Here is a 24,628-nt window from a genome sequence, read left to right as displayed (position 1 = left end):
ACGAACGAAACAGTTGATATGACCAACTTTGGAGGCCAAATAATTGAACTCTCTTGCGCACAAAATTCACATTCTATTACTGAGATATTAGCAGCAGTAGGACATACCAAAGTTAATCAACTTGGCCAACAAATGGTATACAATTAATCTCGATGTTAACATTCACATTTTACACTTCCTAAACAGCTACAGGGTTTCCACCAAAATAAATTCAAAATCGAGATTTGCTGTAGGTCTGGATGTCAGGATGCGAATTCTTTTGAGGCTGGTGTAAAATATCAAGCCTCCGCCGCATAAAATGTCAAGAATTTATTTCTTGGGTGTATTTACTGAGTAACCGGGGTGGATCAATTCTCCTTCCACTTGTTCACATATTTGAGGAATGCCATAGCTGGATTAACCCTTGGTTGGGCTCTAACACGTGTGGATCGACGGAGTACAGCCTCTTCGAGTAGGTCCCTTTGAGCATCTTTTGATCTCTTATGCAAGGCCGCACTGCATAGGCAGAAGTAAAGACTATCAACAGCTGTATGGGGTCATTAATCAACTTTGTCAGTTACAACAATGTTAGAGATGTCTGAAAACAAGATTTATTCTATCAATACGATTTGTTGTTCTCACGCATATATACAAACGTAAGTGGAATCTGGAATAACCTACATCTAAAAAATCAACTCGAGAGATCATCTCTGGAGCATATAGAGCACCCTCACAGGTGTAAGAAAATATTCTAAAATGCTCCAAAATTTTGGATGTAAACCTGGTCAAACTACCATCTCACTAACCATTAAGGATCAAGATGAGTATCCCATTAATGCAAGAATAAACTTTGCTTAACTTAATTTCCTGGAAGAACTTGCACTCAAATGTTTTCCAGCAAATTTGAGTGCAAACAGTGGCTGGATCCTTTCCATTCCTAGGCAACCAAGTATTCTAAAGCATTTCTGCACACACGATCTTTGACTAGCAGGAACTTAATGAATTTAATATATGTTTATTAGTCTTAACAGAATGAGACCGATTTTAGATAGAACCATAACAAATGTAAATATGATCCCAAACTCAATAACAGACTGATGCCCTGCAAGTCTGTTATCATTTCTACATACAAACTACTTACTAAACACTTAATTGCAAGTCATAGGTCTCATCTATGAGCTTCTGCTCTGACTTGAAAGGATCACCATTCTTCAATTGGTTGCTTGCTCTATATTGCAGTGGAAAGGTGGGACCAACGTAACTTTAATTTTTTTATGTACAATCTGTACACCGGGACTGATTAAAATTATTTACTCCTTTGGGTACAACTGAACTCACTTGCTTCCTATTTGAAGCCATGCCAACTCATTCCTTATCATAGCAGTTCTAGAAGCAAAATGCAAATTTGCACCTATTGATCATTTCATGTTTGTTATCATGTAAAAAGATAAAGATTACCTTCCCCGTAAATTTCTATCAGAGGTTCGCAAGTAAAGTGATGAGATACAATAAAAAAAAGGTAATTAATATCAGAAACTAAATATAAAAGTGAACTAGCAATTCAAAATAATTACACAATGCTATGAAACAGAATAACATATGTACCTTATTCTATTATAGAATTTCTCCAGCTGTCTCTTGAGAGCTCTCTCCCTCTCACCTTTTGGATTTAGTGAGCTCAGAAGTGCATTGAGCTGATATGTTTGCATCACATTAATGATCATCAGCATCATAACAAGAAATTAGAAGATAGAGAATAAAGTGCCATAAACTTGTGAAGAAAATTGACCTCTTCAGCAGTCGTATAATATCCCCACTGCTTGGAATCTGAACTTTCAACAAATAGTCTTCCTTCATGTCGGAAGAACCAATACCTGTTGTAGTCTCTATCTTTTCCAAGTGAACTCGTGCGTATAGATAATTTCTCAATCTCCCTTTCAAAGTGCTGTTTCTGTTTTGAAATCACTATAAAGATAAGTTGATAAAGGAGGAAATAAAAGAATAGTTGCTTTCATCTGTAAAGACAGGAGGATAGATGCTCACAGCCATACAGAGGAGAGGGATTGACAAACACACCTGCCCTTCTTCAGATTTCTTTTCCTCAACCTCCTTGTGTTTATCCTTTCCTCTGTGATGGCCCCTCATACTATTTTTCCTATGAGATAAGCTCTTTTCTTTTTCTGCATAACTTCCAGCAACCAACCTCATCTTACTGGAAGTACCTTTCAATTTTGAGATATCATGTTTCCCATCTCTGCAAAGACCATAAAAGATTTACTTGTTCCTCTATTATGCAACACATAACAGTATCAATACATTCCTTTTAGATAAAGGAAAGGACTTTTACCCATTCTCTGAAATATGATTTCCCTTATCAGCACCAGATTTCAATAAGCTTCCTTTGCCATTCTCGGAGGACTGATTCATTTCTTTCTTGTCACGCTCTTCCTTATTCAAGTCCTGCTCTTCTCTTGTCCTCCTAGCTACCTCCCTCGTTGTAGCTGCAAGTGCTTGTTGCTGTTCAATACAGTCATCTAACTTATCTCTAATAGCACCAGTTGTAAGAGCTTCTGCAACAAGCTCTCGAAGAATTCCAAGTTTTATACGAATATCAAGAAGACCATAGTGACCCCTTCTTATAGTTGCAAGATGACCTGAAAATGCAGCCCTATCTTCCATCTCCAAGAAGTCACATATGTACTCAACCCAGTTGACTAGAGTTATCTACATTAAGTGAGCAAATATAATGGTTAAAGGACAAATGCAACATGGAAGGTGGGGAAAGATAGAAGCTCCAATATCAGGGGAATATAGGAACCTTGGATTTCCGCCTTTTCTTCTGCATAGCCATGAAATATTCACCTTCATCTTTAATAAGCAAGTGGAGAATTGCTGAATGTACTTCCATAATGAGAACAAGATTGCTCTCCTTGTGACAGACCGCGTTCTCAAACTCTGTCAGAGTGAAGGGCCACAAATGCATCAATCTGCTAAAAGAAGAACAAAAATCCCAAACCATGACGAGATCCCCAACACAATCCATAGGCACTTTAAAATCTGTAGAAAGAGAAGGGCGCTTTGTGAAAATGGGATCATCCACTGCAGGCTGTACTAAGAGGTCATCAATTGGGTATTTCATGGGATCTTCTTTTGTCTTTTCTTCATCTGAAAATTTGATGGACCATCAAAAACAATCTGTTAAAGCATTCTTTCATTTTTACTTAAAATGCACAAGTTACTGAACTACACAAAAGCATGGGGCATATATGCAACTCGATATCTAACTGAACAACTAGCAAACTCAAGTTTCATCACGTACCTTTCTTTAACTTTTTTCTGATATTATTTACATCTTCCAAACCCTCCTCCTCGATTTCTGTCCTTCTCTTGCTGCTTTTGTCAGAATCCTGAAGGTGACAGATTTTTTTAGAATATTCTAAGAAAACAAAAATTAGGACAAAATATCACAGTGATACTTTCCCTGGTTAATCTCCTAGTCAATTTAGTACTACAAAAATATCCATCTCGGATAGTAAACACATCCATCAACTTTGCAGGAGGTTCAGTGTTGATCCTGTGATCCTTTGCAAGCTTCTCATGTACCACCCATGGAGCATTTTGGAAAGTTGATTCCCTGATAAATGCTTTCAGTGCATTCCTACTAACTGGTGGTTTCTTGCGTATAAGATATTCAGCTTTGACCAGTGATCTGTCTATTATCTTCTTATCTCTATCAATCCAACCTACTTCATACTTATTGGTCTCTCCATCATCTAGGATCTTTAAAATTTTGCACGCGGAGACAGACTGTTCTTTCTTTCCATGCAATTCTAACCCTTCAAAAATATCTTCCTGCAACTTGGAATATATTTCATTCACAAGATTATTTAAGTTAAGAGTACCTGCAAATTATTAGTACCATTAATGAAGTTCCATTTAACAGTAAAAGCTACAGTCATAAAACAGGGCAACAAATGATTTCCCCCATTAAATTTATCATCAGGGGGTGTTGCACTCTAGAAGCTTGTTCTACCATTAAATACTCAAATTGACATCATTTGCAATTAAAGGGTGAATAGTTGTTGATACTAACTGTTAGCAACATGTTGTGTCCAACTTCTAGAACAATAAAAAATTTGAAAGAAGAACTAATGGATTGATTGACCAATTATTAAAGCATTATGACATGTAGTGCAGGAAATTTTGGTTACTAAAGTATCAGTCTCTGAAAAAAATACTTGAATGAAAGTTGCAATCTTCAACTAGTGATTAATATTTTACAAATTCTACATAAAATGGTTTAGGATGAAAGAAATGTAATCAATTCATTACACGGTAATAAATTATATAAGGCTAAAACCTACCAAATTTTGAGAATTTCAATATTTTATATAACGTGTTTCTTGAACAAAAATCCTACTGACAGATATTACAATAAGTAATCTGAAATAAACATTGTACATTGGATTATACAATTTGGACCATAAGAAAATGCAGAAGAAAATAATCACCAGGATAGGATGACAAATCAGATCAAAGCTCTTAGAAAGCCACTTCTGCTCAGAGAGATCAGAACCACAAGAAAAGAACATGAATAAGAAAGGCAAGAGAGGAATTAATGCAGTGATACTTGAATCTTACTGTACTGAACCATATGAAGTACTGGAGCCACTAATTCTTTAGGAAATTGCTGAACTTTCTCAGCAGCACGATGCTCTGAAACCAATGCTTCTTCATAAGTTAAATTGGTCTTCCCAGTAACTTTACAGGTCCAAACTCTTCGGCGGTAAAGATTCACCTTCTTCAAATATGCCCTTATATAAGGTTGAGGATATAGAAAATGGAGGTCATCCATCACAGCTTACAAGTAGCCCAAGAAGCTAGATGACTTAGTGCAAAATATAAATTCAATGTTGAGAAATATAGTCGTCCTTGTTTAAATCAAAAGGTGCCGAGGGAAAAAAAAAGAAAACAAACTAGTCATTTGATAGGTTAGCATAGCCTTAAAATTCATAGAAAAAGGATACTGGTAATCACGAAATATCTCCTTGGTAAACCGAACTTGGAAAACAAGCTCGTGGGGATCCAGATCCTGGGGTGGCTCCAGCAGGGTAAAGGGCTTTCTCTTATAGAGAGGCATAAGAGATCTCAAATGCACCTAAGTGCCTAACCACCGAAACCAACAACTACTTCCAAGTTCAAGATCTCAATTTAGCCAGATCCTGCAATAAAAATCTGTAAAGTTGCATGTACTTTCGAAGAAATGAATTGACAACTACATAGAGAAAGCATCAAATGAGCGTAGTAGCACTTGGAGATGTTACAAATCGAAGATAATTATTGACATCAAGGAGTTCTACCCAGACGCGCAATGAATAAACCCTAGAAAGGACCATTTCAACGCAAATGCAGTCAATTGTGTAGAAAGATCTACCCCTCTCAACTACAACTCACATTGCGAATTAATTCTTAACTTCAACCAAACACAGCACGGCAACCATATAGCAATCCCAATAGAAGAACCGATTAACAAGTTCCAAATAATAACAACAATAATAATAATAGTTTCCTTTTCCAATGGACCACAACTGGTGCAAGACGCATGATAGATAAGGAATCCGATATCTCGCAACGCAAAATCCAAGAAATAGCTCAAAAGAACACCGAAATATCACTTTGACCTAGAATTCGTGGCAGCTCCGATGGCTGTCGTCGCGAGGAGGATCGAAGAAGAGCTCTTGGAGAGGCGGGTGGGATCGGAATAGAGCGGAAAACCGATCGGAACTAGGAGCGACTCGTGCCTTGGTCGCATTCAAGTGGTCGAGGGCGAGGAAGCGAGAAGATCACGAAGCGCGAGGGAGGAAAGAAACCCTTCAATCCTTTTCTTCTCCTGCCTCGCGAGGAGAGGAGCGCTTCTCGTTTCCGGCTTTTATATGCTCTCTTTGCACCTCGCTCTCTTCGCTTCCGGGAGCTGCTCTTTGTTTTTTTTTTCCCCCCACTATTATGCAAAAATTAGGAAACAGCGTCGTGGAGGGCCGATGGAGGCGCCACGTGGAGATGACATAGGTAGCAGTGCGTGGAATTTGATGATGTGGCGCCCCCCAGATCTCCGGGAGTGGGACCTACCAGCCAACCAGCCTTTACCTTTTTCTTTTTTCCGGTTTCTTTTACAACTTACGAACATTATTATACTAATTCTCTATAAGTGGACCACCATCTGCTCCTCCATACTTTAAAAGCTAAGCTAACAAGGTAACGGTGGTTCGCAATGCACCTCAAAAATATAAAAATTTATAAAAAGAAAGAGAAGAAAAGGAAGGATGGATATCTCGTATCCTAAATCTGACAGTTCGCCCTCTGGGGCCCAAAGAACTTAATTTTCTTTGCCTATGAACGATTTGTGTCAATGGATTAGTCCAATCCGATACTTAGAAAAGAAAGAAAAGTAGTTGGCAATATAGGAAGCTTGCTATAAGAAGAAGAAAAAAAAAATCAAGATACACTTTGACAACTAAGTTTATTAATAACCTTTTCTTTTGTTGATAAAATTTACTAATAACTCAGCCACGGGAAAATGAGTTAAAGATATACTTTGTTGCCCAAGAAATAAGAACACCTGTACAAGTTCTGCAATCAGTTTCCAAGAAAATCAATGCAGTACTTGTCATTCATCTTCACCGCAGAAACACGAATCTCGTGAAAATGTCGATAAATTGCCAAAGAGAAGCTAGTAGTTTACCAAATTGTGTACCAATACTGCAACTCCAATAGATTAAGGTGCAGAAAATTATGGCTCTCAAAAGCATAATGGCAAAGATATAATAAGGGAGAGTAATAAGATATAAACTGAAAAGATCAAGCAATGAAGAATGGAACACCCACTCCTAGGCAAAGCAACTGCGCTCCTACAGATAAGTAGATGATATTCCCTCCAAAGAGAAGCTAAGAAGGACCTCGCAGGTAGTATATATGACCTGTTTGGCATCCTGTGAGATAAATGGTTGACGAGATGTGTCATCTTTTAGAAGATTGTTCATGCTGCACTGAGCTACAGGCATTTACAAGAAGAAGACAGCAAAGGACATATGTATAAAGAAGAAAAAAGGAAGTAGAAACTCCCAAGGCCTTAACTTCAGAAATAGGTTGCCCAACTGTACATGTGTCCACTTATATCACTGCAAAAACTTCATTCGCTGGTTGCATATCACTGTTTTTGTTGCTTAAAAACTAGCACCTTTCAAAGATTTTGTAGAGCTTCTCCAGAGAAGCAACCTGTTAAATATCATGAAACTCATCGAGACAATCCATAATTGTTAACAAAGGAGTAGCAGAATCATCCATATTCCAAGTTTATCAGGTGATTTTCAAGTGGACATGAATGCAAAAATTAGAGAAAGAAACTTCAACGATGGTATAAGGCATCCAATTATGTCACACTAGGATGACCTAATAGTGAAAGAACGCCTGTTTTAGACAGTATATTTGTAAGAACAATCAGTATACTGTTTTATAATATTTATAACCCTTGACAGATGAACCTAGTATAAGGGGGGTCAAACTTCATGGCTTGAAGGATGCACTAAGTTTGAAAACTAACTCGTTAGAAGATACATCCATTTATTGAAGTCACGAGGACAATAAGCTGTTATAGTAAGAGAAAACATAGAATTAAATCAGTATACTGAACAGAGATGAGAACAACCTGAACAAAACTTCCATCTTGTGCCATTGACTTTGGAGGCTTAAGAAAAAGTCTCATGGATGGAAATAAGACGTGTTGAATGATCCACTCACGCTGAGCCCATGCTGTTTCTGCCTCAGCAAGTAGTTCATGGTCGACATCAACTTCACCTGTGGTGCATATTAGAGAAGTTCAAGAATGGGCAGGTTCTGATAGAAGGAAATGATAGTATATAGTGGTGGTTAATAGTATATAGCAGTTCAGCAATCACTTGAAACTTGAAACTACTAAAAACCATCTAAAAATTGAAGTTCTATAACACCAGTTATAGTAGTACTAAGAAACCAGATGACAAATAAAAGTATTTATTACCTCAAATCATGCCACATTTTTCCTTAAAAGCTCATTAGAAATTAATTTCTACAGCTTCTCCTATAATTTTTTTAATTAAAAATAGAAACAAGGTCCACTCATGGTGCATGCATTGTGAGGCTGCTTTCTTGATGTCATATTGTCAACAATGGTTTGCAACTTTGCACTGTTTGTATGCAATCTTATGATTCTTATCACAAACTTATATCAGTCAGGTAATGGAGAAAATATTACATAAACACAAACTAGCTCACCAGAATTAGCTAATCTATTTTCTACATTTTCAACACTAGTTGTCTTGTCCATGTTTTTCTTGTAGAACTGAATCCCACTGCCTGACGGATTTGGAAGAATGGGGGGATGCAAGGCATAGAAATTTCCAAGAACAGCTGATACAGTTTCAAAACATTCTTTCTCATTCTCCCAATCAACCTAAGATGTAGGAAAAGAGAAGTTAGAAAGTACAATTCCAAAATGTGACAAGGTAGGAAGAAATACTTTTCCCATTACAGCAATATTTTGGAAGATTAGAAGACATTATGTATCAACTACAATAATATGTTCATGAACCTTTTAACCAGAAGCAAATGATATCATGAGTAAGATTTCATAATATGCAAATTAAATAGAAGGAATACAGTAAACGCATTAATGTTTCCTACAGGAATTTAAGGTAGACAGTCACATAGAGAGTTCCGGTTCTCTACCTCCATAGAGAAAATATTCAAATTCAATTAACCAAGTACTATCTTGTTAGCAAATTATTTTCTCTACTGCATGAAGTCAAGTAAACAAGACAAATTAATATGAAGATAAAATCATAAAATCCGTTAGGAGATTAAAAGACCAGCATAGAAAACCTACATCGTTTGCCAAACTTAACAAGAATTCTGGAAGTCGGTCCATATCAGGAGTGTGTTGGTCAAGTATCACAGGAAGCCTCGTAAGATTACCCTGTTGATCAATATTTATACAGAAGTACTCCTCAAGCATCTCAGCTTTTTTCTTGAGCAGCTCAGTGTTCATCTGCCAAAAGGCAATAAGAATAGGAAGCAACGTATTTCAGCAAACCATATAGATGTTAGTACATAGTACATCCTATATACACGATTACTCTAATAGAATGCCTTATCTGGTTGAACTATAAAGGGTAACCAGAAAGTAACATCATTGAATCATACCCTAAAACATACTTTATATTTAAGTAGAATATATGAGTTAGAAAAATCTCTGTAAGGATGGTCTTGAATTATAACATTGCACTTCTTACAGTATTACATGCTAGTTAATTCTCATAACATTTTGTTTTCAGTTTCTATATCATCTATAACTAAATGTGTTTTCAGATGTTTAATAGGTTTTGAGCAGCTTATTTAAGGTCTATATGAACAGCTACAATTCAAACCAGAATTTCAATACATGAGCACTAAAAGAGAGATTGAACCAACCCTTTCATATTTGCATGTATATGCAAGATGCAGGATAGTGAAACTTAAATTAAAGTAGCACATATAATATATGTCCCGACAATAAAAAACAATCCAACCATTTCATATTTACATGTATATGCAGGAAGACATGATAAAGGTATTCATAGTTTGTAGTAGTCAAATATAAGCTCCAAACATAAGCCTCCTAGGCTTGCACAATATAATAGTTGACCAATAGAATGGTATGATAGTTGACATTTAAGTAATCAGACCAAATGCAGGGAAAATATAAGCGCTCTCCTTAAATTGAGTTATATTCACAGGGCTGATCAAGTTACTATCAAACTGCGCGTACTGCTTAGGGAAGGCATGCTGGAGTTCGCTCAGTTGATCTCTAGGTTAACTAGATATCTAATTTATTTAGAACAATTTATAAACAGGTCGGTACACACTGCCTTACAAATGAACTTCACACAAATTGTTATTTAAAAGAACATATCATTGTACTATTTAATAGATGTTGAAAGAAACATGTCAATAAATCCATCCACTTATCCTTTCAGGCTTCAGCTTGATAACGACATAAGGAACATGGCAAATTTTCAATATATATGAAAGCAGAACTTGTAAAAGGAAAACTATTTACTTCTGCAATCTTCTGCTTCAGATCATCGTTCTCATTAGTCGGAGACTCCAAATCTTCTTCTTTAAGTGCCATCATTAATAAATCCTGAAGTGGTGCTGGTTCACTAAGTTGGATGGCGTTGAAATGTGCAAAACGGCGTATCACTTGCTGGTACATGAGTTCTTTACTGATATGAGGAGCACATGATATTAAAATCAACAAGCATGACAAGGAAAACAATGTCACAGCAATTCTGTAGTCAAAACAAAATTTTCCAAGTAACTTTCACAAGTGAGAAATATACTAACTATATCCTTGGTTTTGTTGGTGAGTGAGATGATCACAGAAGTTCTAATAAGCTGAAATAGAAAAAGGAAGAAACAACAACGACCAAATAATCACCTACATACCTTATGTTTACCACATTTACGAGGTACAAATGAGTGTTGTGTTGAAGTAATGCAAAAACTTCATCAGCAAGTCCAATATATGTGCAGTCCTTGACAATGTCCAAGAGACCTATATTGATGAGTAACAGATAAGACAGATTAAAAAAAATAGAACAGATCAGACAGAAACAAATTCACGAACCCAATGAAAACATGAAGAACTTGAGCTTATGTATGACATCAACTAACCAGAATGAGAGTTGCAATCAATCTCACTAAGAAGCTCATGAATGCTACTTAGATCTGCCAACTCCTTCGGATTCCTTCTTGATCTTATAGCATTTCTTGCAATCAACAAAAAAGAGAAATAACACCAACATGACCACATAAATAAAATGAAAATTAACAGGTAAATTCCCTTTAAGACGCACAAAAGGAAAAACAGGCATAGTCTTGCAACTCATACACTGCTGCCAGTAAAAACAAGAATAACGAAGAGTCCCGATAGCATTGTAACAAGTTGAATAAGAAACTTACGACATCAAAGTGCAAGTGTTTTAGATTTCTTATTCTGAAAGCCAATTAGAAAAAGGGCTGATATATTACCGTAAAATTGTATACATTGCCTAAAAGATTATATGCCAATAGGTGGCATTTTCTCAAGCAATCACAGAGAATGATAAAAAAATTAAGTAGAAGGTGACTCTTTTTGATAGGTGCACTTATTGACTACATGAAAAAACTAAGCACATAAAATAGAAAAAGCAAAGTTTTAACTGAATAAAGTTCTACCTCACAGAAGCAAGGTCAGTTTTCTTTTCCTGCTGTGAATTAGGTTCACTTTGCCAGTAAGCATGTAGCCTTCCAAAAGGATCACGTGAATCAGTTCTCACCATTTTATGTACTGGGACTTTTTGAGACTTTGTTCCTGTAAAATAGAATTATGATGAGAACCTAGATGATACCAAAAAGAAAAAAGAAAATCATATGGCAATAACTTGGCAATTTTGTGACAATAAACTGCTATGCCATCTCCAAAGTAGATGATGTAAATGGGAAAGGGCTGTTGCACATACCAGATGTGGATATATTATTTTCTGCTTCCTTTCGTGCACTAAACTGGCTTGCTACTGAGCAACTTATGGCCTGTGAAGTGCACAAGAAATTACTAACGACATGAAATGCCAGTGAACATAAAATTGCAAAAAGGTTCTTATGATATGATGATGAAATCTAATGGCTCACCAAACAAGACTCAAAAAGCATGGGCTATTATCATATATTGTTTGTTTCCGACAAACTTATTACTGTCTAAGAGAAACCTCCCTATCACCTATTAACAATGTCAAAGACTATGCAATAAAGTAATGAATTACCTGAGTCTGAAATGTCCTTGTGGTGTTAGAGTTCATCAATTTTGACTCAATTGCATTTTGGATGGTGTCAATAAGGTTCTCCTGATTCAAAAGGCTTACCTACAAATTGCCATATCAAAATCAACTAGATGAACTTCTAGTAACTTGGACTAATTAAGATTTTGTCTGAATATTTTGGATTAACATTGAAAAAGAACGAAAAGCAAACCTCTTAAAAGAACAATGATTTTTCTATAGAATTCAATGTTTCATCTTCTGAACTATATTTGCTCACTCAGATCTTACAGCATACCTCTCTTTTTGTTGGATGTATATTCACATCGACATGCTCAGATGGAAGATTAATTGACATGTAGATGAAAGGTTTTGATGCTTTTGGCAAAGTTGCAGCGTAGACGACTTCTATGGCTCTCTTCAACGCAGTGCATTCAACCAACCTATCTGAAATCAAAGGTTTTGAGCATGTACAAAGAAAAAACATCTTCCCAAAACAAAAGGAACCTTGTTGCCATTTCTGGTGCAATTTAACAAAAAGACTACAAGAATTTGTTCAATAGAACATTTGATATTTTCATGGTTCATCTTCCCATGATTAGTCACTTTTTGTTCTTTCCTTAGGAGAAAGTGATTGAGCTTGCTCTAAATCTTTGACTAAACAGAACACTAAATTGTTCAAGTTTCATCTCCAAATCAGATACAGTAGTTCGGCATCCTGTAAAGTACTATTTAGCTGTGGTACTTTCAACCTCCTAAAATCTCTTTAAATAAAAAGAAACTTGATACATCATTGTAAATTAACTTACGACTTAATCTCAGTTTTTTCAATTACTCTTACAGATCATTTATTACTAAAATATCCACTAGTACAGATGCTTACATACCATTAATGAAAAGAATCATCGTTGTCTTCTTTGCTATATAATTTGAATTTGATATGAAGCCATCCATCTTGAAGATTGATCGAGCAGGACTGTCATCTGAAACAGTTATTTCCATCAGATCACGAGCGACAGAAATGCCATAAACAGTTCTGATAGCATCCAGCCTTGAAGATGTGCTGGCTGTGTGAACATCTGCCCTATTTGCACCATGCTATAAAGAAGATACGGCAAAAAGTTCAGACAGAGTAAAATTAAATAAGATCCGATTTCTAGTCACACTTGGAAAGCACGAAAGCTTGCTGACCTTCCTACAAGAAAAGCTCACAAAAATATTATGGATTGCGAACCGACTAATCAAGTCTACAATCTTAGGGTAATCATCATTAGAATTTTGGAGCGTCTTTCTACGAGCAACCATATTGTAGAAAAGGTTTTCAACCTACATAGAAAGGAGCTTTGCTGTTAAAATTCTTCTTTTATAAGACGTTCAACGTAATAAACAAAGATAGCTTCTATGCACTTCTAAAGTATTAATTATCGGAAATGCTTTAAATTTTCCAACCATTATCTGTGTTCCTTTAACTGCAGCGCAGGGCTTGGCTTCATGCTCCATTACTCCATCTCTGTAAGAGACTCTGTGTGGTAAACAAAATTACAATAAGAAGAGGTCCAGATAAACCAACAATGCAATTACAAAGGGTATGCGTATGTTATAACAGATGCATACCTGTAACCATGCAATTGGCCTTCTGTTATTGTTGTCACTGTGACATGACCAACATAAGTCATGCTGGCTAAAGCTTCCCCTCTAAAACCCATTGACTTAATTGTCTGTAGGTCCTCATATGCAGATAACTTTGATGTTGTGTGTCTTTCACATAATATTGGTAAATCTTCAAACTGTTAGAATAAAATACAAGCATGCCATCAGCAATAGGAAGATAACTGTTTACCATGACAATATTAGAAGTTACCACGTGAAATACATTAAAGTATCCCTTAAACAACCACCAAAACAACAACAGCAATGATAATCATGAGGGTGTTTGGCATACATACCCTTCAAAATATACCTCAACAACAAAATAATCACAAATAAAACCCTATACAACTACAAGATTATAGACAAAACTAACCAGAAAATGAGATATAAGAAAGATTATAAAAAAACAGAAAAAAATTGCCGGGAAACTTGAATTTTCCACGTTCTCCAAAATCCACTTGTTGAAAAGCTCCATTCGAGGGTTTTGGGGTTCGGAAACTTACCCGGATGCCGTGGCCGTTGTCGGATACCTGAATGAGCTTAAGGCCGCCGTCCTTGATGACAACGGAGACGGAGGTGGATCCGGCGTCGAGGCTGTTCTCCACCAGCTCCTTCACCGCCGACGCCGGCCGCTGGATCACCTCCCCGGCCGCAATCCGATTCACCACCGCCTCGTCCAGACGCCGGATCGGAGGCGGATCCACCGCCCTATCAAAGGTCGGCGCCCCCTCCTCCCCCGCCGATGTCTCGGCCTCGTCGATGTCCATAACGAAAGAGCAGAGATGAGGAGGAGAGCTAGCAGAGGGGGTTTTGGAGGGAGTAGCGAAGACGGAATTTTTTATATAGCCAGAAATATCACGTGACATGCTCGTGAGTAGAATTTTGCAAAGAACACCTCTTTCTTTTGTTTTTTTTCTTTTTTAATTCTTATCAATTTAAATATTTTAATGCGTATAAAATGGCATTATTATACATCGACCAAGGTCTTGGTTACAATCGTACGCTAGCTATACGCAGAACAAACATCGGAAATATTATAAAAATAAGAGTATTTTACCGATCACATCCTATATTTTATCTATTTTCTTATTCACATCCTCATAATTTTGTAACCCGTACCTTTTTTTCTGTATAATTCTTATTTAATACTCTGACATTATTAACTAACTAATATCAATCAAATTACTTTTAAAAAAAACGCGAGTAATTTAGATATTTATAAATTATAATAAAATATTTCTGTATAATTTAAATTAATTGTGAATGTTAAATGAGAATTATAAATAACTAAAGAAAACACGAATAATTTAGGTATTATAAATTGTTTCGTAAATTATAATAAAATATTTATTTGCTAATACAATTTAAATTAACTGGGAGTGTTAAATAAGAATTATAAAAAAATATGAATCAAGTTACAAAAATTTTAAAAACGGTGTGCGAATCACAAGATAAATAAAATATAGGGTTTTATAATTTATAAAATTTTCTAAAAAAATAAAAAATAAAAATATTCTCCAATAGGTTTGCTGATAGTTTCAATAATAATTGTATGTATGGTTGGAATAAACTTTACAATTTATTTTTTTTCTTTTTGAAACATAAATAAACTTTACAAATTGCATGATATGGGGAATAAATTCCCCATCAAACTTAGGTAGGATTATAAACAACTGGGATTCCACCTTCAAAGCCCATCCACTCGCCCCACTCGTCCCATTCATCCTCAAATGCTTCTGTCGTGGATTGGCTCTCCTCCTCAAACTTGGCCATCAAGCTCTGTCCACATTAGCATACGACTATATCACAGCAAGTCTCCCATAAAATTTTACACATTGACCCTTGAATTATCTTTCATTTTCATATTGGTCCGTTCATTTATTTTCAGTTTAAAGCCTTAATTATGATCAATGAAAGTTAAAGTGTAAGATAGATATTAGATAGTTAAACATATTAAAGTGGAATTAAAAAAAATCAGAGGGTCTATAAGTAAAATGGGCAATAATTTAAATGTAATTAACCTAAAATTTGATCGCTTAGTTAAATTGATTCTCAACCATTAGAAGATGGTCTTGACTATATTTCAAATATAGTGCTATTAACTTTTGAATTAACTACATTTAGATTCTTAAATTATACCTTATTTTTATATAGATTCTCTTATTTATTTATTTATTTATTGATAATTAAAATTTCTCGATTGGGTAATATCTCTTATTATCCGACAATATCAACATAAAAAATTTAAATAACCATCTCACACTTAATTTCCCTCTTTTATTCTCTTTGTTCTAAAATAAAAGTAAAATAGTTCTTAAAGGGCCTAAAAGTAATCATGTAGTATCTCTTAACGGATAATTAAACGTAAGGAATAGTTTAGAGATTTTGTAAAATTAAGGAGGTTAATATATTTTGAAAAAAATAAATAACGGGAGTAAATATAATTATCTCTTAAATTTTTAGATAATAGCCGTTAGGATAATGCTTCACATTTCTTACTTTGCCGTATCCTTTTAAATGTTCTAAGATATTCTAAGGTATACAAAATTTCCATACTATCGTATTAAATAGAAAAAAATTTATAAATCACACCCTATATTTTATTTATTTTATGATTCATATTTTGCCTTTGAGTTTTTAGTAATTCTATTCTTACTTTTTCTTTAAAATTATCATTTAACACCGTCTGTTAATTTAAACGATAGAAGATATTCTATTATAATATATGAAATAATTTATAACACCTAAATTGCCTATATTTTTTAGATTATTTTAATAATTTGGTCAATATTAATTAGTCAAATTAGTATGAAAAATGAATGATGGGTTATAAAATTATAAACAACATAGTGTGAATTACAAAATAGGTAAAATATAAGGTATAATTTATAAAATAATCTATAAAAAATATCATATAGACTTAAAAAGTATATATAAATAAAAATTTGATAATAGTTTAGAGAGGGCTGAGTGTAATTATTCAAAAAAGATTTTATTACCTCGTAAGCGGATTTAATCTCCTTGAAAGCCGCCTCCTTCTCTTGCCCTCTCATCACATCAGGGTGGAACTGAAAGAAAACAACAACTCCACGTTGATCAGATCCCCACCGTCCGATGAGTTCGAGATTAAAACAATCCCCACCCGACCGGACGATCTCGGCCGTCCGTCCGTCCACCTACCTTCAAAGCGAGGCTCCTGTACGCCCGCTTGACGTCGTCCCTGGACGCCACCGGCGTCAGCCCCAAGGCGGCAAACTCGCCGGAGCACGGCAGCGACTTCGCCGTAACCCTCCATCCTCGCCGTCTCTCCGGCGAGCTCGAGAGCACTCCGCCGCCACCGCCGCTCATCGAGCGGTTCCCGAATCCCCTAGGTGTCAAAGATTTCCTCATCGCGTCCTCTCGCTCAAAAAGATAAAAGTAGTGCATTTAATGAGAAATTATAAAGTATAACCCCCGGTTTTTGTACTTTATAACGAGAGTGCCCTTCTTAGATTTGAACGTCTCGGTGCAGTTTGGCAGTTTAGTTGTTTGAGAGATGAGGTGAGGGTCGTTTGGTAATTAAAACGTCTTCGATTATGCCGTGCATGCTACGTCTTATTATTATTATTATTAATATTTTTGGGTTGGTATGATGATTGATGAGATAGAAAGGCTTATCGTTAGGAGGGATAGATTCTACCACGTGATGCAATTAATTGATCTTCTTAATATTATTTATTTTTTTATTTGTTACTAAAATGAAATGGAAAGGCTATTTATTTTAGTTAGAAATTAATATATTTTTACTTCTGAACTTTGTTTTATTGCAAAGACTACAAAATAAATAGAATAAACCTCATTTTTGCTAAATAAATATGTATATAATAGAAAATTGATTTAGTAACATGAAATAAAACTTAAGGATGGTAATATAATTATTGTTCAAATCAGAGGTAAACTATAAAGTTTAGGGGTAAAAAGAATTATATACTATTAACTTTTGTTAGAAAAATCTAACAGCGACAACTTAGTCTTACTCAAATTTCTAAGAAGGATAGTAATAAATAATTTTAGTATAAAATATTAATATATTTAACTCTTTTATTTATCTAGTAGGGCCATAGACAACTGTATGGTTTATATTTAAGAGAAAATAACAGTATAAGATAAGGAATACTTCGAAGAGATAATTCCAGAAATATATATTATCAGAATTTTTGGTCAAAGTAGGTCTAGAGATAAAAGTACAAAATAATGTACCCAAATAGGTTAGTGCTAAAATTATTTAGATTAGTAAATAATTTCCAGTGGTCGATATAGGTGTCATAGTGAATGCGGTGAAATAGAGCCTAATGATAGAGATGGCAGTTTCAATTATCGACTCAAAAAGTGATAATAATAATAATAATAATAATAATGTGGGACCTCAAATTCTTGTTTGTTCGACCAATCAGATATTTATTAACATAAAGTTAAATTATAAATTTCTGTTTGGGCCAAAATTAAATTACTCTCAAACTTTTATTAATAAATACCACTTTGCCTCCTTGTGATCTATATTAATATTAAATTATTAATTTGCCTATTAAATATTAATAGAATTGATTTTCTTCTCTATTTAAAATAAAATACAATTTCAATATATCTTTGTTACCATCCAACTATCACAATATACAATTATTCATCCCTTTAAATATATAACAATAGAATGAGAAATTTTAATCATTTAAAAAAAATATTGGGTTAAAACGATTCATAGTTATTCAAATAATAAAATTATTAATAATTTGGGGGGGTATTGTGAGAAAAAAAAATAGTATACAGGGGTAATATGAAATTACCCTAAATATAAGCTTGTCGAGACGGCGGCTTCTTTCCTCCTCTTGATTTAAAAGGCCGCTGGTACGAACAAAACCCTCGCAAAACCCTTCGATCCTACCCAATCGAGAGCTCTCCTCCCATGCCGCAATGAACGAAGAGGAATCCAATCTCTCGTCTCATTCGAAAGCACCCTCTCCCTCGCTCTCCGAACCGAAGCGCTCTCTCGATCACCCATCTGAATACGCGAAGCCCGCCAAGACCTCGAGATCTCTGTCCAAAGAAGCCACAGAGGACTCTCTCGATAGCGAGGAGGAAGGAACCGCTGTTATGAGCCAAAACCCTGGAGTGCAGAGGTATTTAGTGGCGGTGGAGTACATCGGGACCCGGTTCTCGGGATCCCAGAAGCAGCCCAATTGCAGAACCGTCGTTGGTGCTCTTGAGGTGCCTGCTCGATCTCCTCAATACTGCGACTTTGAGTTATTCTCCCTATTCGATTCTGTTTCCTGGTTTTGTTGAGATCTTGATACTTAAAAAAGGGATACGCCACGTTTTTCGGCTCTACGCTTTATTTGGTCACGGTTCTATAACCCATCCTTGGGCTCACAGAATCAATCGTTGGGTTTTTGTTCCTATCTAATTCTTGTTCTTTGGATTTTGTCTAGATCTTGATACATAGAGATGAAAACGTCAGAATTTTGAGAGGCTACGCTTTATTTAATGATGAAATTTATGCGAATTTTTTTTTCTAACTCCAGCGTTTCTGATGATACATGTAGGAGGCGTTTCATAAGTTTATTGGACAGGAAGTATCGATCTTCTGCTCTAGCCGGACGGTAAATGTTCTATATAAAATGCCAAGTGATTGCGTTGATATATGTTTGGTTGCAAATATTGGATAATTGTTTTGTCCTCATTCGTTCTTTATCTGAGTTACTAGGTTCGATTGCTTGTTTCTTTTTATCATCTTTTGGTTTGTTATGAATGATTAGAGATTGTGGTCTTGTTGGAAGTTGTGATGATTTCATATTTTTATGCTGACGTGAGTACTCACCATATTCACGCATCAATTTAATCTTTATAAATTGATTGCCACACACACACACACGTACTTGGAAGTTATGTAATGTGCGATAAGATCATTGATTTTATATGTTTTTAGATCCTGCTACATTATAAGGTCTCAATTTGCAACCCTTGGCTATTTACTGTACCTGTCCGACAAATTTTCGCCCTTGATATAACATGACATGATATCTTTATAATCCAGGATGCAGGTGTGCATGCTTTATCAAATGTATGCCATGTTGATGTGGAGCGCATTAGTAAAAGGAAGCCTGGTGAAGTGGTTTGTTATTGACCTTTGATTCTTTATTACGTAACTAAGAATCATTTTATGTCCTTGCATGTCTCTTTTGAGAAGATTAAATTGTCATGTATATACATAACTACATATCAAATAAGCATAAGGTCCTTGATGTTTATTTAACACAGATTGGACTTCATTATATCTCTTAATGTTATGTCTAACACTAACATTGTTGCTGCCGTACTTGTTATCAACTAACTGTGCTTGATTGTCCTCCCATCCACAGAATATGAATGGGGTTGCTCTTTCATTTTTTTTAAAAAAAATTGCTTACCTAGTATTTGCAATGGTGGTATATTATCTTACATTTTCATTTCTTTCATATTGCAAATATGCAGCTGCCACCACATGAACCTGGAGTTGTCAGACGTGCTGTGAACCATTTCTTACAGGTTAGTTTGTATTCCATATATCTTCTCTAGATGGATTATTTTTTGGGCTATTTGTTATTGACTTTAAGACTAATAATCCATTCACTGACCAATTTGTGGAATCTGAACTCTTTTTTCAGCACTCTACAACTCATTTTTTCCCCTTTTCCTGAGAACTAGATATAGATAGCACTCAATGCAGGTGCATTTTCATGCTTCTTACCTGTTAAGATCTGATGTATGTGAACATTTTGCATTTGACATCTGTGGTTCATGAATGTCTCCATTCAATTTTGTTACTTTCCTTCAATCTCTCTCTGGATCATAACAAATTCATGCTATATTTTTGGGTATATGGCAGAAGAATGAAGGAGACATAATGGTGACTGATGTTCAATGTGTTCCAGCAGACTTTCATGCTAGATTCAGGGCTTTAGAGCGTACGTAAGTAAATAGATGCAGTTTTACATGTGAAGTTGCCTTTTTCACATACTTGAAAGAGACAACTTTGAGAATGTTGTTATATTTCTTTCCTGGTGTAGTCATGATTTCTTGGAGGCCATAGAGATTCGCTTCAGATATAGGCACAATCAACTTGTGATGCTATTTGTTAAATTGTTCTGATTCTTTCAGATACCACTACCGTTTACTTTCTGGACCGGAGTCTTTGTCCGTCTTTGAGAAAGACCGAAGTTGGCATGTACCAGAGGATCTAGATATTAATGCTATGAAGGTTTTTTTTTTCTTCTCCTTTCACTAAATGGATTACTGCATAGGATCTTGTCCAGTTTTGATTCAATCACAAATGGTTTTGATGCAGAAAGCGTGCAATATACTTGTTGGACATCACGATTTTAGTTCATTTCGAGCAGCTGGATGCCAGGTCTCTTTTTTTCCCTAAAGTATTGAGATTTCCAGATCTAACCTTTTTGCTTGTTATTTAAACACTTTGACCTACTTCGTGTAATTGCACCATGAAAAGTCCTTGTATGGAACATCTTTTATCTTCTTATTTATCTTTGTTTATTAGTTTGAAGTGAAGTCAAATTGACATAAAAGTGGGTTCTTCTTTGTTCATATACTTTTGGCTTTTGACTACAATTATATTCCCTAGTTTTCTCTCTTTTGAAGTCACTGTGGCACACTTTGATATTGTCCATTGTATCTTAGTTTTCTCTCTTTTGATTACCATTATGATTTGTAGTCAACTCTATCTGCAAAATTTTGTAAGACATTATAAGGATAATTGAGATAAAGTCCATAGATTGAAAATATTTTATATATATTTTTGGGTAAATTAAAAATTGCCCCCCTAGTTATGCCTAAAATCAAACTACTTCTGGACTTTCATTTGCATCACTTTGACTCTCTTTGAACTAATGTAAAATTGTTAATTTTTTCATCTGAAATAATAGAGAAAGTATAAAAAAAACATTTTAAATTTTATTAGAGAGAATTTTCCTACTATAATAAATATGAAAATCATTAGAATTTTTATTCTCCTTCCATTATAAAAAATAAAATGCACCTTGAGTCTCTTCTATCTTCTCCAATCTAAGATTACAGGCCTTAAATCTTAGTTAATATCTAACTATCATAATTACCTTCTTTTAAATATATGATCATAGAAGAAAATTTTCAATTATCTTAAAAATATGAGTAGAAGATTCAAGATTCATATTTACTCAAACAATAAGATTATTAATAGTTTAATACCATAGAGGTATTTATGATAATTTGTACTCTCTTCGTTTGTTTGGATAGAAAAGTTAATATTTTCACATTAATTTAATCCACAATGGGCAAAATGATACAAATAAAAGTTCAAGGGGTAGTTTGATTTTACACATAACTACAGGGGGGGACAATTTGTAATTTTCCCTATATTTTAAGAATGGGATGGACTGGATGGTTAGTAGGAAATATAATCTTGAAGACCCAAGTTCTTCAAAAGGTCAATGCTTAAACTGACTTTTTTCTTGGACAATATTCAAAACCTTTTTTTACTTGTTTCCGTCAATTTAGAAATCATCAATGAAGCTAGATACGATGTACTTTGATGGTAGGTGACACATAATCATATGATTATGTGATATGCAGGCAAAATCTCCTATCAGAACTTTGGATGAGCTTAGTGTTACTGAAGTACTTCCGTATCTGTTTTTTCCATCAATTCTGGAGCGTTCTGATATGCAGTCATCGGATGAACTTATTGTTTCTTCAAAGATATCCGAGGTGGAACCATCTAGAGGATATTCTAATTCTTCTGACGTGACCATGAAAAAGTGTGGCGCTAAGAATCCTCAAGAATTTGGGCAGAGATCAAGGCATCGTTGCTATGTTATTACTGCAAGGGCCCGCTCTTTTCTTTACCACCAGGTTCTATCTTCTTTTATTTGATATTATATAGCTTGCTTTGGTGTTCTTGCAGAAGTGGTCAAATACCAGTGTTGGATTTTTTTTCCCTACTTGTAGAAATATTTTCTCTTTTTAATTTTAACTCTTAAGGGCTTGCTTGGGTTTAAGAGCCTTACTCAGAAACTATTGCTTTCAATTGCTTTCCGTTAGAATGTTGTGGTTTCAAGATTGGAGTTGATATCAGATGTGGAGTTGAATACTCTTTAAATATGCATATTCAACTCATATGTTCACAATTTATAGTCTTCTTCTTAAGGAAATGCATTGCTCTGTTACACTTTTGGAAGTATGAAGCTGTGGAAAAAATTGTATCTCCTTTTCTTATCACCATGAAGGATATTTTTAGTCGAAACGCTAATCCTAAAACAAGGGTAAATATGACTATTAACTTCAGGGTCGTATGCAGAGAAGTAAGTTCTCCTAAGATTCTGACAGGCTTGGGTGGTCAATCATTGACATTCGACATGGTTACTTTTAAGCACTGTTATGCACTATTACCTCCATCAAGCCATAGGCTTTCTATATCTTTTGTCACTGCTTTCATTCCAATTCTTTCTATTCTGATGGCTGCTGTCCTTAAAGAAGCAATTATTCAAGGGCAGGTAAATTACAGTTCGAAATAATAATCTTTGGGCTAACCCAATTATGTATTCAAGGAATCCAAATTGGAGGAAGCCCTCATATTAGGCTGACAAGTTATAGAAACTTTTCACGTTACATTATCTATAAACATTCAGTAATCAAACTGAAAGAAAAAAAATGCAGTATACTTAAAATGTGATATTGCTTTTAGACTCCCCCTAGAAGATAATTAATATAAAATGTAAGTTGTTTAATCTTGAGTTCATTCTGAAATGTGATCTTTTGCAGGTAAGGCTGATGGTTGGTGTTCTGAAAGCTGTTGGGACTGGGGACTTGACAACTAATGACGGTCTGTTTTGATTTTTGTTAATTTTATAAGTTCTTGCTGAATTTTCATTTTCCAATCCTAAGAATGTATTGACATGCTTTACTCTTGATGCAGTTGAAAGAATTTTGAAGGCAAAGACGATAACTGCTGCAAGTCCTATGGCACCTGCTTGTGGCCTCTATCTTAGCAATGTGAAATATGATCTACAATGAATTAGTTCATAATGAAAGTGAACTACACGGTTGGAGCTTCTGGTTATTACATGCAAAATTTACTGGACTCCAATTTGTGGAATACTTGGGTAGTAAGTTTTGTTATATATAAATAATCATCTAGCTTCTCTTAATTGGAGTAAGATTTAAATCTTCTCTTACAATTTGAAAGGTAAAGTTTTATGTTGCCTAACTTATTTTTTGTAATTTGAATGTGTAGGCCTGTTCAATTTTAGACGGTGCATGAAGCGGAGTTCAATATGGATGTTTTATAAAGATGTTACTTCAGCTGGAACTTCCATTTTGACAAACTTGTGGCTGATATAACATTGTTAACTCTTCCAGGTTTCTCATTTAGTTCTACGCACTGCAATAAATAAAATATACTCTTTGTTTATCCAATTTGATCATTATAATCACTGGTGAAGTGAAATTTTCTGAAGCTATACGTCATTGATGCAGGACCTGCTTGCTGCAATTTTTGTCAACTCGCTGAATGTTAACTTGGGCATGTACTTGCTGAAGTCAACCACTATAAATCACCTCCACTGTTCTCCTGCTCATAAATTGGTAATCAGTATAATTTTTCATCTTGTGTTTAGCTTCTCTGTAACTGTATGGACTCCCTGTACTTGCAAAGTGGAAGGATTATCTGCTGAGTATCTGTAATGAAGTCAATATGTAGAGTAAAGACATTGATGTACTATTGTTTGTTGAAGTTATTGAAGAACCTTTCGAGTGGTTTATTTAACTACTCTATTTATTATCCATGAGACTGATACCTAATCTTTACTATGTATGTTTTCCTGTTAAATACCATGAATAAATTATTTTCTAATTTTGCCAAATGTCCAAGCATGTTTTACAACAAAATATAGAATTATGTGTACTTAATATTGTTGTTCTTTTTCATTTTTGTCTTCAACTGAAAGTGAGTAGCATGACTGGCTATCCAATTATTGTTAGCATTAGCCTTTTTGCTCTTTCTTTCCATCTGGCGCAATTCCTGAGAACAATACATGATTTATCCCACCACATGCTCATTGCCAGCATCA

The 24,628-nt window shown here is 35.0% G+C and overlaps 4 protein-coding genes across 9 annotated transcripts; 1 reads left to right on the top strand and 3 right to left on the bottom strand.

The window, feature by feature from the left end:
- Window positions 1-53: 53 nt before the first annotated feature.
- LOC140801796 (uncharacterized) lies at window positions 54-6,933 on the bottom strand. Of its 5 annotated transcripts, none has more exons than XM_073157082.1 (11): window positions 6,862-6,933; window positions 5,007-5,201; window positions 4,621-4,793; window positions 3,461-3,881; window positions 3,299-3,387; window positions 2,798-3,144; window positions 2,327-2,703; window positions 2,023-2,233; window positions 1,769-1,930; window positions 1,585-1,673; window positions 54-495 (listed from the first exon to the last, which is right to left on the bottom strand). In XM_073157082.1, exons 2-11 carry the CDS (start codon window positions 5,117-5,119, stop codon window positions 348-350), a joined length of 2,130 nt encoding a protein of 709 aa, XP_073013183.1. In that variant the 5' UTR covers window positions 5,120-5,201; window positions 6,862-6,933; the 3' UTR covers window positions 54-347. The 5 variants fall into 5 exon arrangements, with proteins under 5 accessions (XP_073013183.1, XP_073013185.1, XP_073013184.1 ...); XM_073157084.1 differs by having other exon boundaries at window positions 2,056-2,233; XM_073157083.1 differs by lacking the exon at window positions 6,862-6,933 and adding an exon at window positions 5,661-6,056.
- LOC140801795 (DNA mismatch repair protein MLH1) lies at window positions 6,714-14,733 on the bottom strand. Its single transcript, XM_073157080.1, has 16 exons — window positions 14,000-14,733; window positions 13,461-13,633; window positions 13,296-13,368; window positions 13,038-13,172; window positions 12,734-12,944; window positions 12,145-12,293; window positions 11,853-11,951; window positions 11,553-11,622; window positions 11,269-11,404; window positions 10,726-10,820; window positions 10,498-10,606; window positions 10,109-10,274; window positions 8,897-9,058; window positions 8,287-8,464; window positions 7,682-7,830; window positions 6,714-7,251 (listed from the first exon to the last, which is right to left on the bottom strand). Exons 1-16 carry the CDS (start codon window positions 14,360-14,362, stop codon window positions 7,207-7,209), a joined length of 2,313 nt encoding a protein of 770 aa, XP_073013181.1. The 5' UTR covers window positions 14,363-14,733; the 3' UTR covers window positions 6,714-7,206.
- Window positions 14,734-15,009: 276 nt separating this feature from the next.
- LOC140801799 (uncharacterized) lies at window positions 15,010-16,921 on the bottom strand. Its single transcript, XM_073157090.1, has 3 exons — window positions 16,677-16,921; window positions 16,496-16,564; window positions 15,010-15,275 (listed from the first exon to the last, which is right to left on the bottom strand). The coding sequence occupies exons 1-3, from the start codon at window positions 16,884-16,886 to the stop codon at window positions 15,150-15,152; spliced, it is 405 nt and encodes a 134-aa protein (XP_073013191.1). The 5' UTR covers window positions 16,887-16,921; the 3' UTR covers window positions 15,010-15,149.
- Window positions 16,922-18,344: 1,423 nt separating this feature from the next.
- On the top strand, window positions 18,345-24,339 carry LOC140801563 (uncharacterized). Of its 2 annotated transcripts, none has more exons than XM_073156724.1 (12): window positions 18,345-18,737; window positions 19,073-19,129; window positions 19,564-19,641; window positions 20,001-20,054; window positions 20,395-20,477; window positions 20,667-20,766; window positions 20,854-20,916; window positions 22,134-22,412; window positions 23,322-23,382; window positions 23,476-23,665; window positions 23,794-23,918; window positions 24,036-24,339. In XM_073156724.1, the coding sequence occupies exons 1-10, from the start codon at window positions 18,444-18,446 to the stop codon at window positions 23,571-23,573; spliced, it is 1,167 nt and encodes a 388-aa protein (XP_073012825.1). In that variant the 5' UTR covers window positions 18,345-18,443; the 3' UTR covers window positions 23,574-23,665; window positions 23,794-23,918; window positions 24,036-24,339. The 2 variants fall into 2 exon arrangements, with proteins under 2 accessions (XP_073012825.1, XP_073012826.1); XM_073156725.1 differs by having other exon boundaries at window positions 18,352-18,737; window positions 23,476-23,662.
- The last annotated feature ends 289 nt before the right edge of the window (window positions 24,340-24,628 follow it).

Source organism: Typha latifolia, chromosome 15 (assembly GCF_019914945.1).
Source record: "Typha latifolia isolate L0001 chromosome 15, TyphaL0001v2, whole genome shotgun sequence".
Classification (NCBI taxonomy): Eukaryota; Viridiplantae; Streptophyta; class Magnoliopsida; order Poales; family Typhaceae; genus Typha; species Typha latifolia.
The sequence above is the reverse complement of the archived record's forward strand: the minus strand, read 5'-3'. Positions and strand labels throughout refer to the sequence as shown.

Bases quoted from the DNA above. Each gene is read 5' to 3' on its own strand.
- LOC140801795 (XM_073157080.1), bottom strand. From the start codon at position 14,362: ATGTCACGTGATATTTCTGGCTATATAAAAAATTCCGTCTTCGCTACT. The intron at 10,607-10,725 runs GTTAGTTGATGT...TCATCAATATAG, and splicing joins TGATTGCAACTCTCATTCTG to GTCTCTTGGACATTGTCAAG. The intron at 8,465-8,896 runs GTAGGTTTTCTA...CCTACATCTTAG, and splicing joins TGTTAAGTTTGGCAAACGAT to GTTGATTGGGAGAATGAGAA.
- LOC140801796 (XM_073157082.1), bottom strand. From the start codon at position 5,119: ATGCCTCTCTATAAGAGAAAGCCCTTTACCCTGCTGGAGCCACCCCAG. The intron at 3,388-3,460 runs GGAAAGTATCAC...CTGTCACCTTCA, and splicing joins TTGACTAGGAGATTAACCAG to GGATTCTGACAAAAGCAGCA. The intron at 2,234-2,326 runs GTAAAAGTCCTT...TGGTCTTTGCAG, and splicing joins AATCATATTTCAGAGAATGG to AGATGGGAAACATGATATCT.
- LOC140801799 (XM_073157090.1), bottom strand. From the start codon at position 16,886: ATGAGGAAATCTTTGACACCTAGGGGATTCGGGAACCGCTCGATGAGC. The intron at 16,565-16,676 runs GTAGGTGGACGG...GTTTTCTTTCAG, and splicing joins ACAGGAGCCTCGCTTTGAAG to TTCCACCCTGATGTGATGAG. The intron at 15,276-16,495 runs GTAATAAAATCT...TAATGTGGACAG, and splicing joins AGATTAAATCCGCTTACGAG to AGCTTGATGGCCAAGTTTGA.
- LOC140801563 (XM_073156724.1), top strand. From the start codon at position 18,444: ATGAACGAAGAGGAATCCAATCTCTCGTCTCATTCGAAAGCACCCTCT. The intron at 20,767-20,853 runs GTTTTTTTTTTC...GTTTTGATGCAG, and splicing joins TAGATATTAATGCTATGAAG to AAAGCGTGCAATATACTTGT. The intron at 23,383-23,475 runs GTCTGTTTTGAT...CTCTTGATGCAG, and splicing joins GGACTTGACAACTAATGACG to TTGAAAGAATTTTGAAGGCA.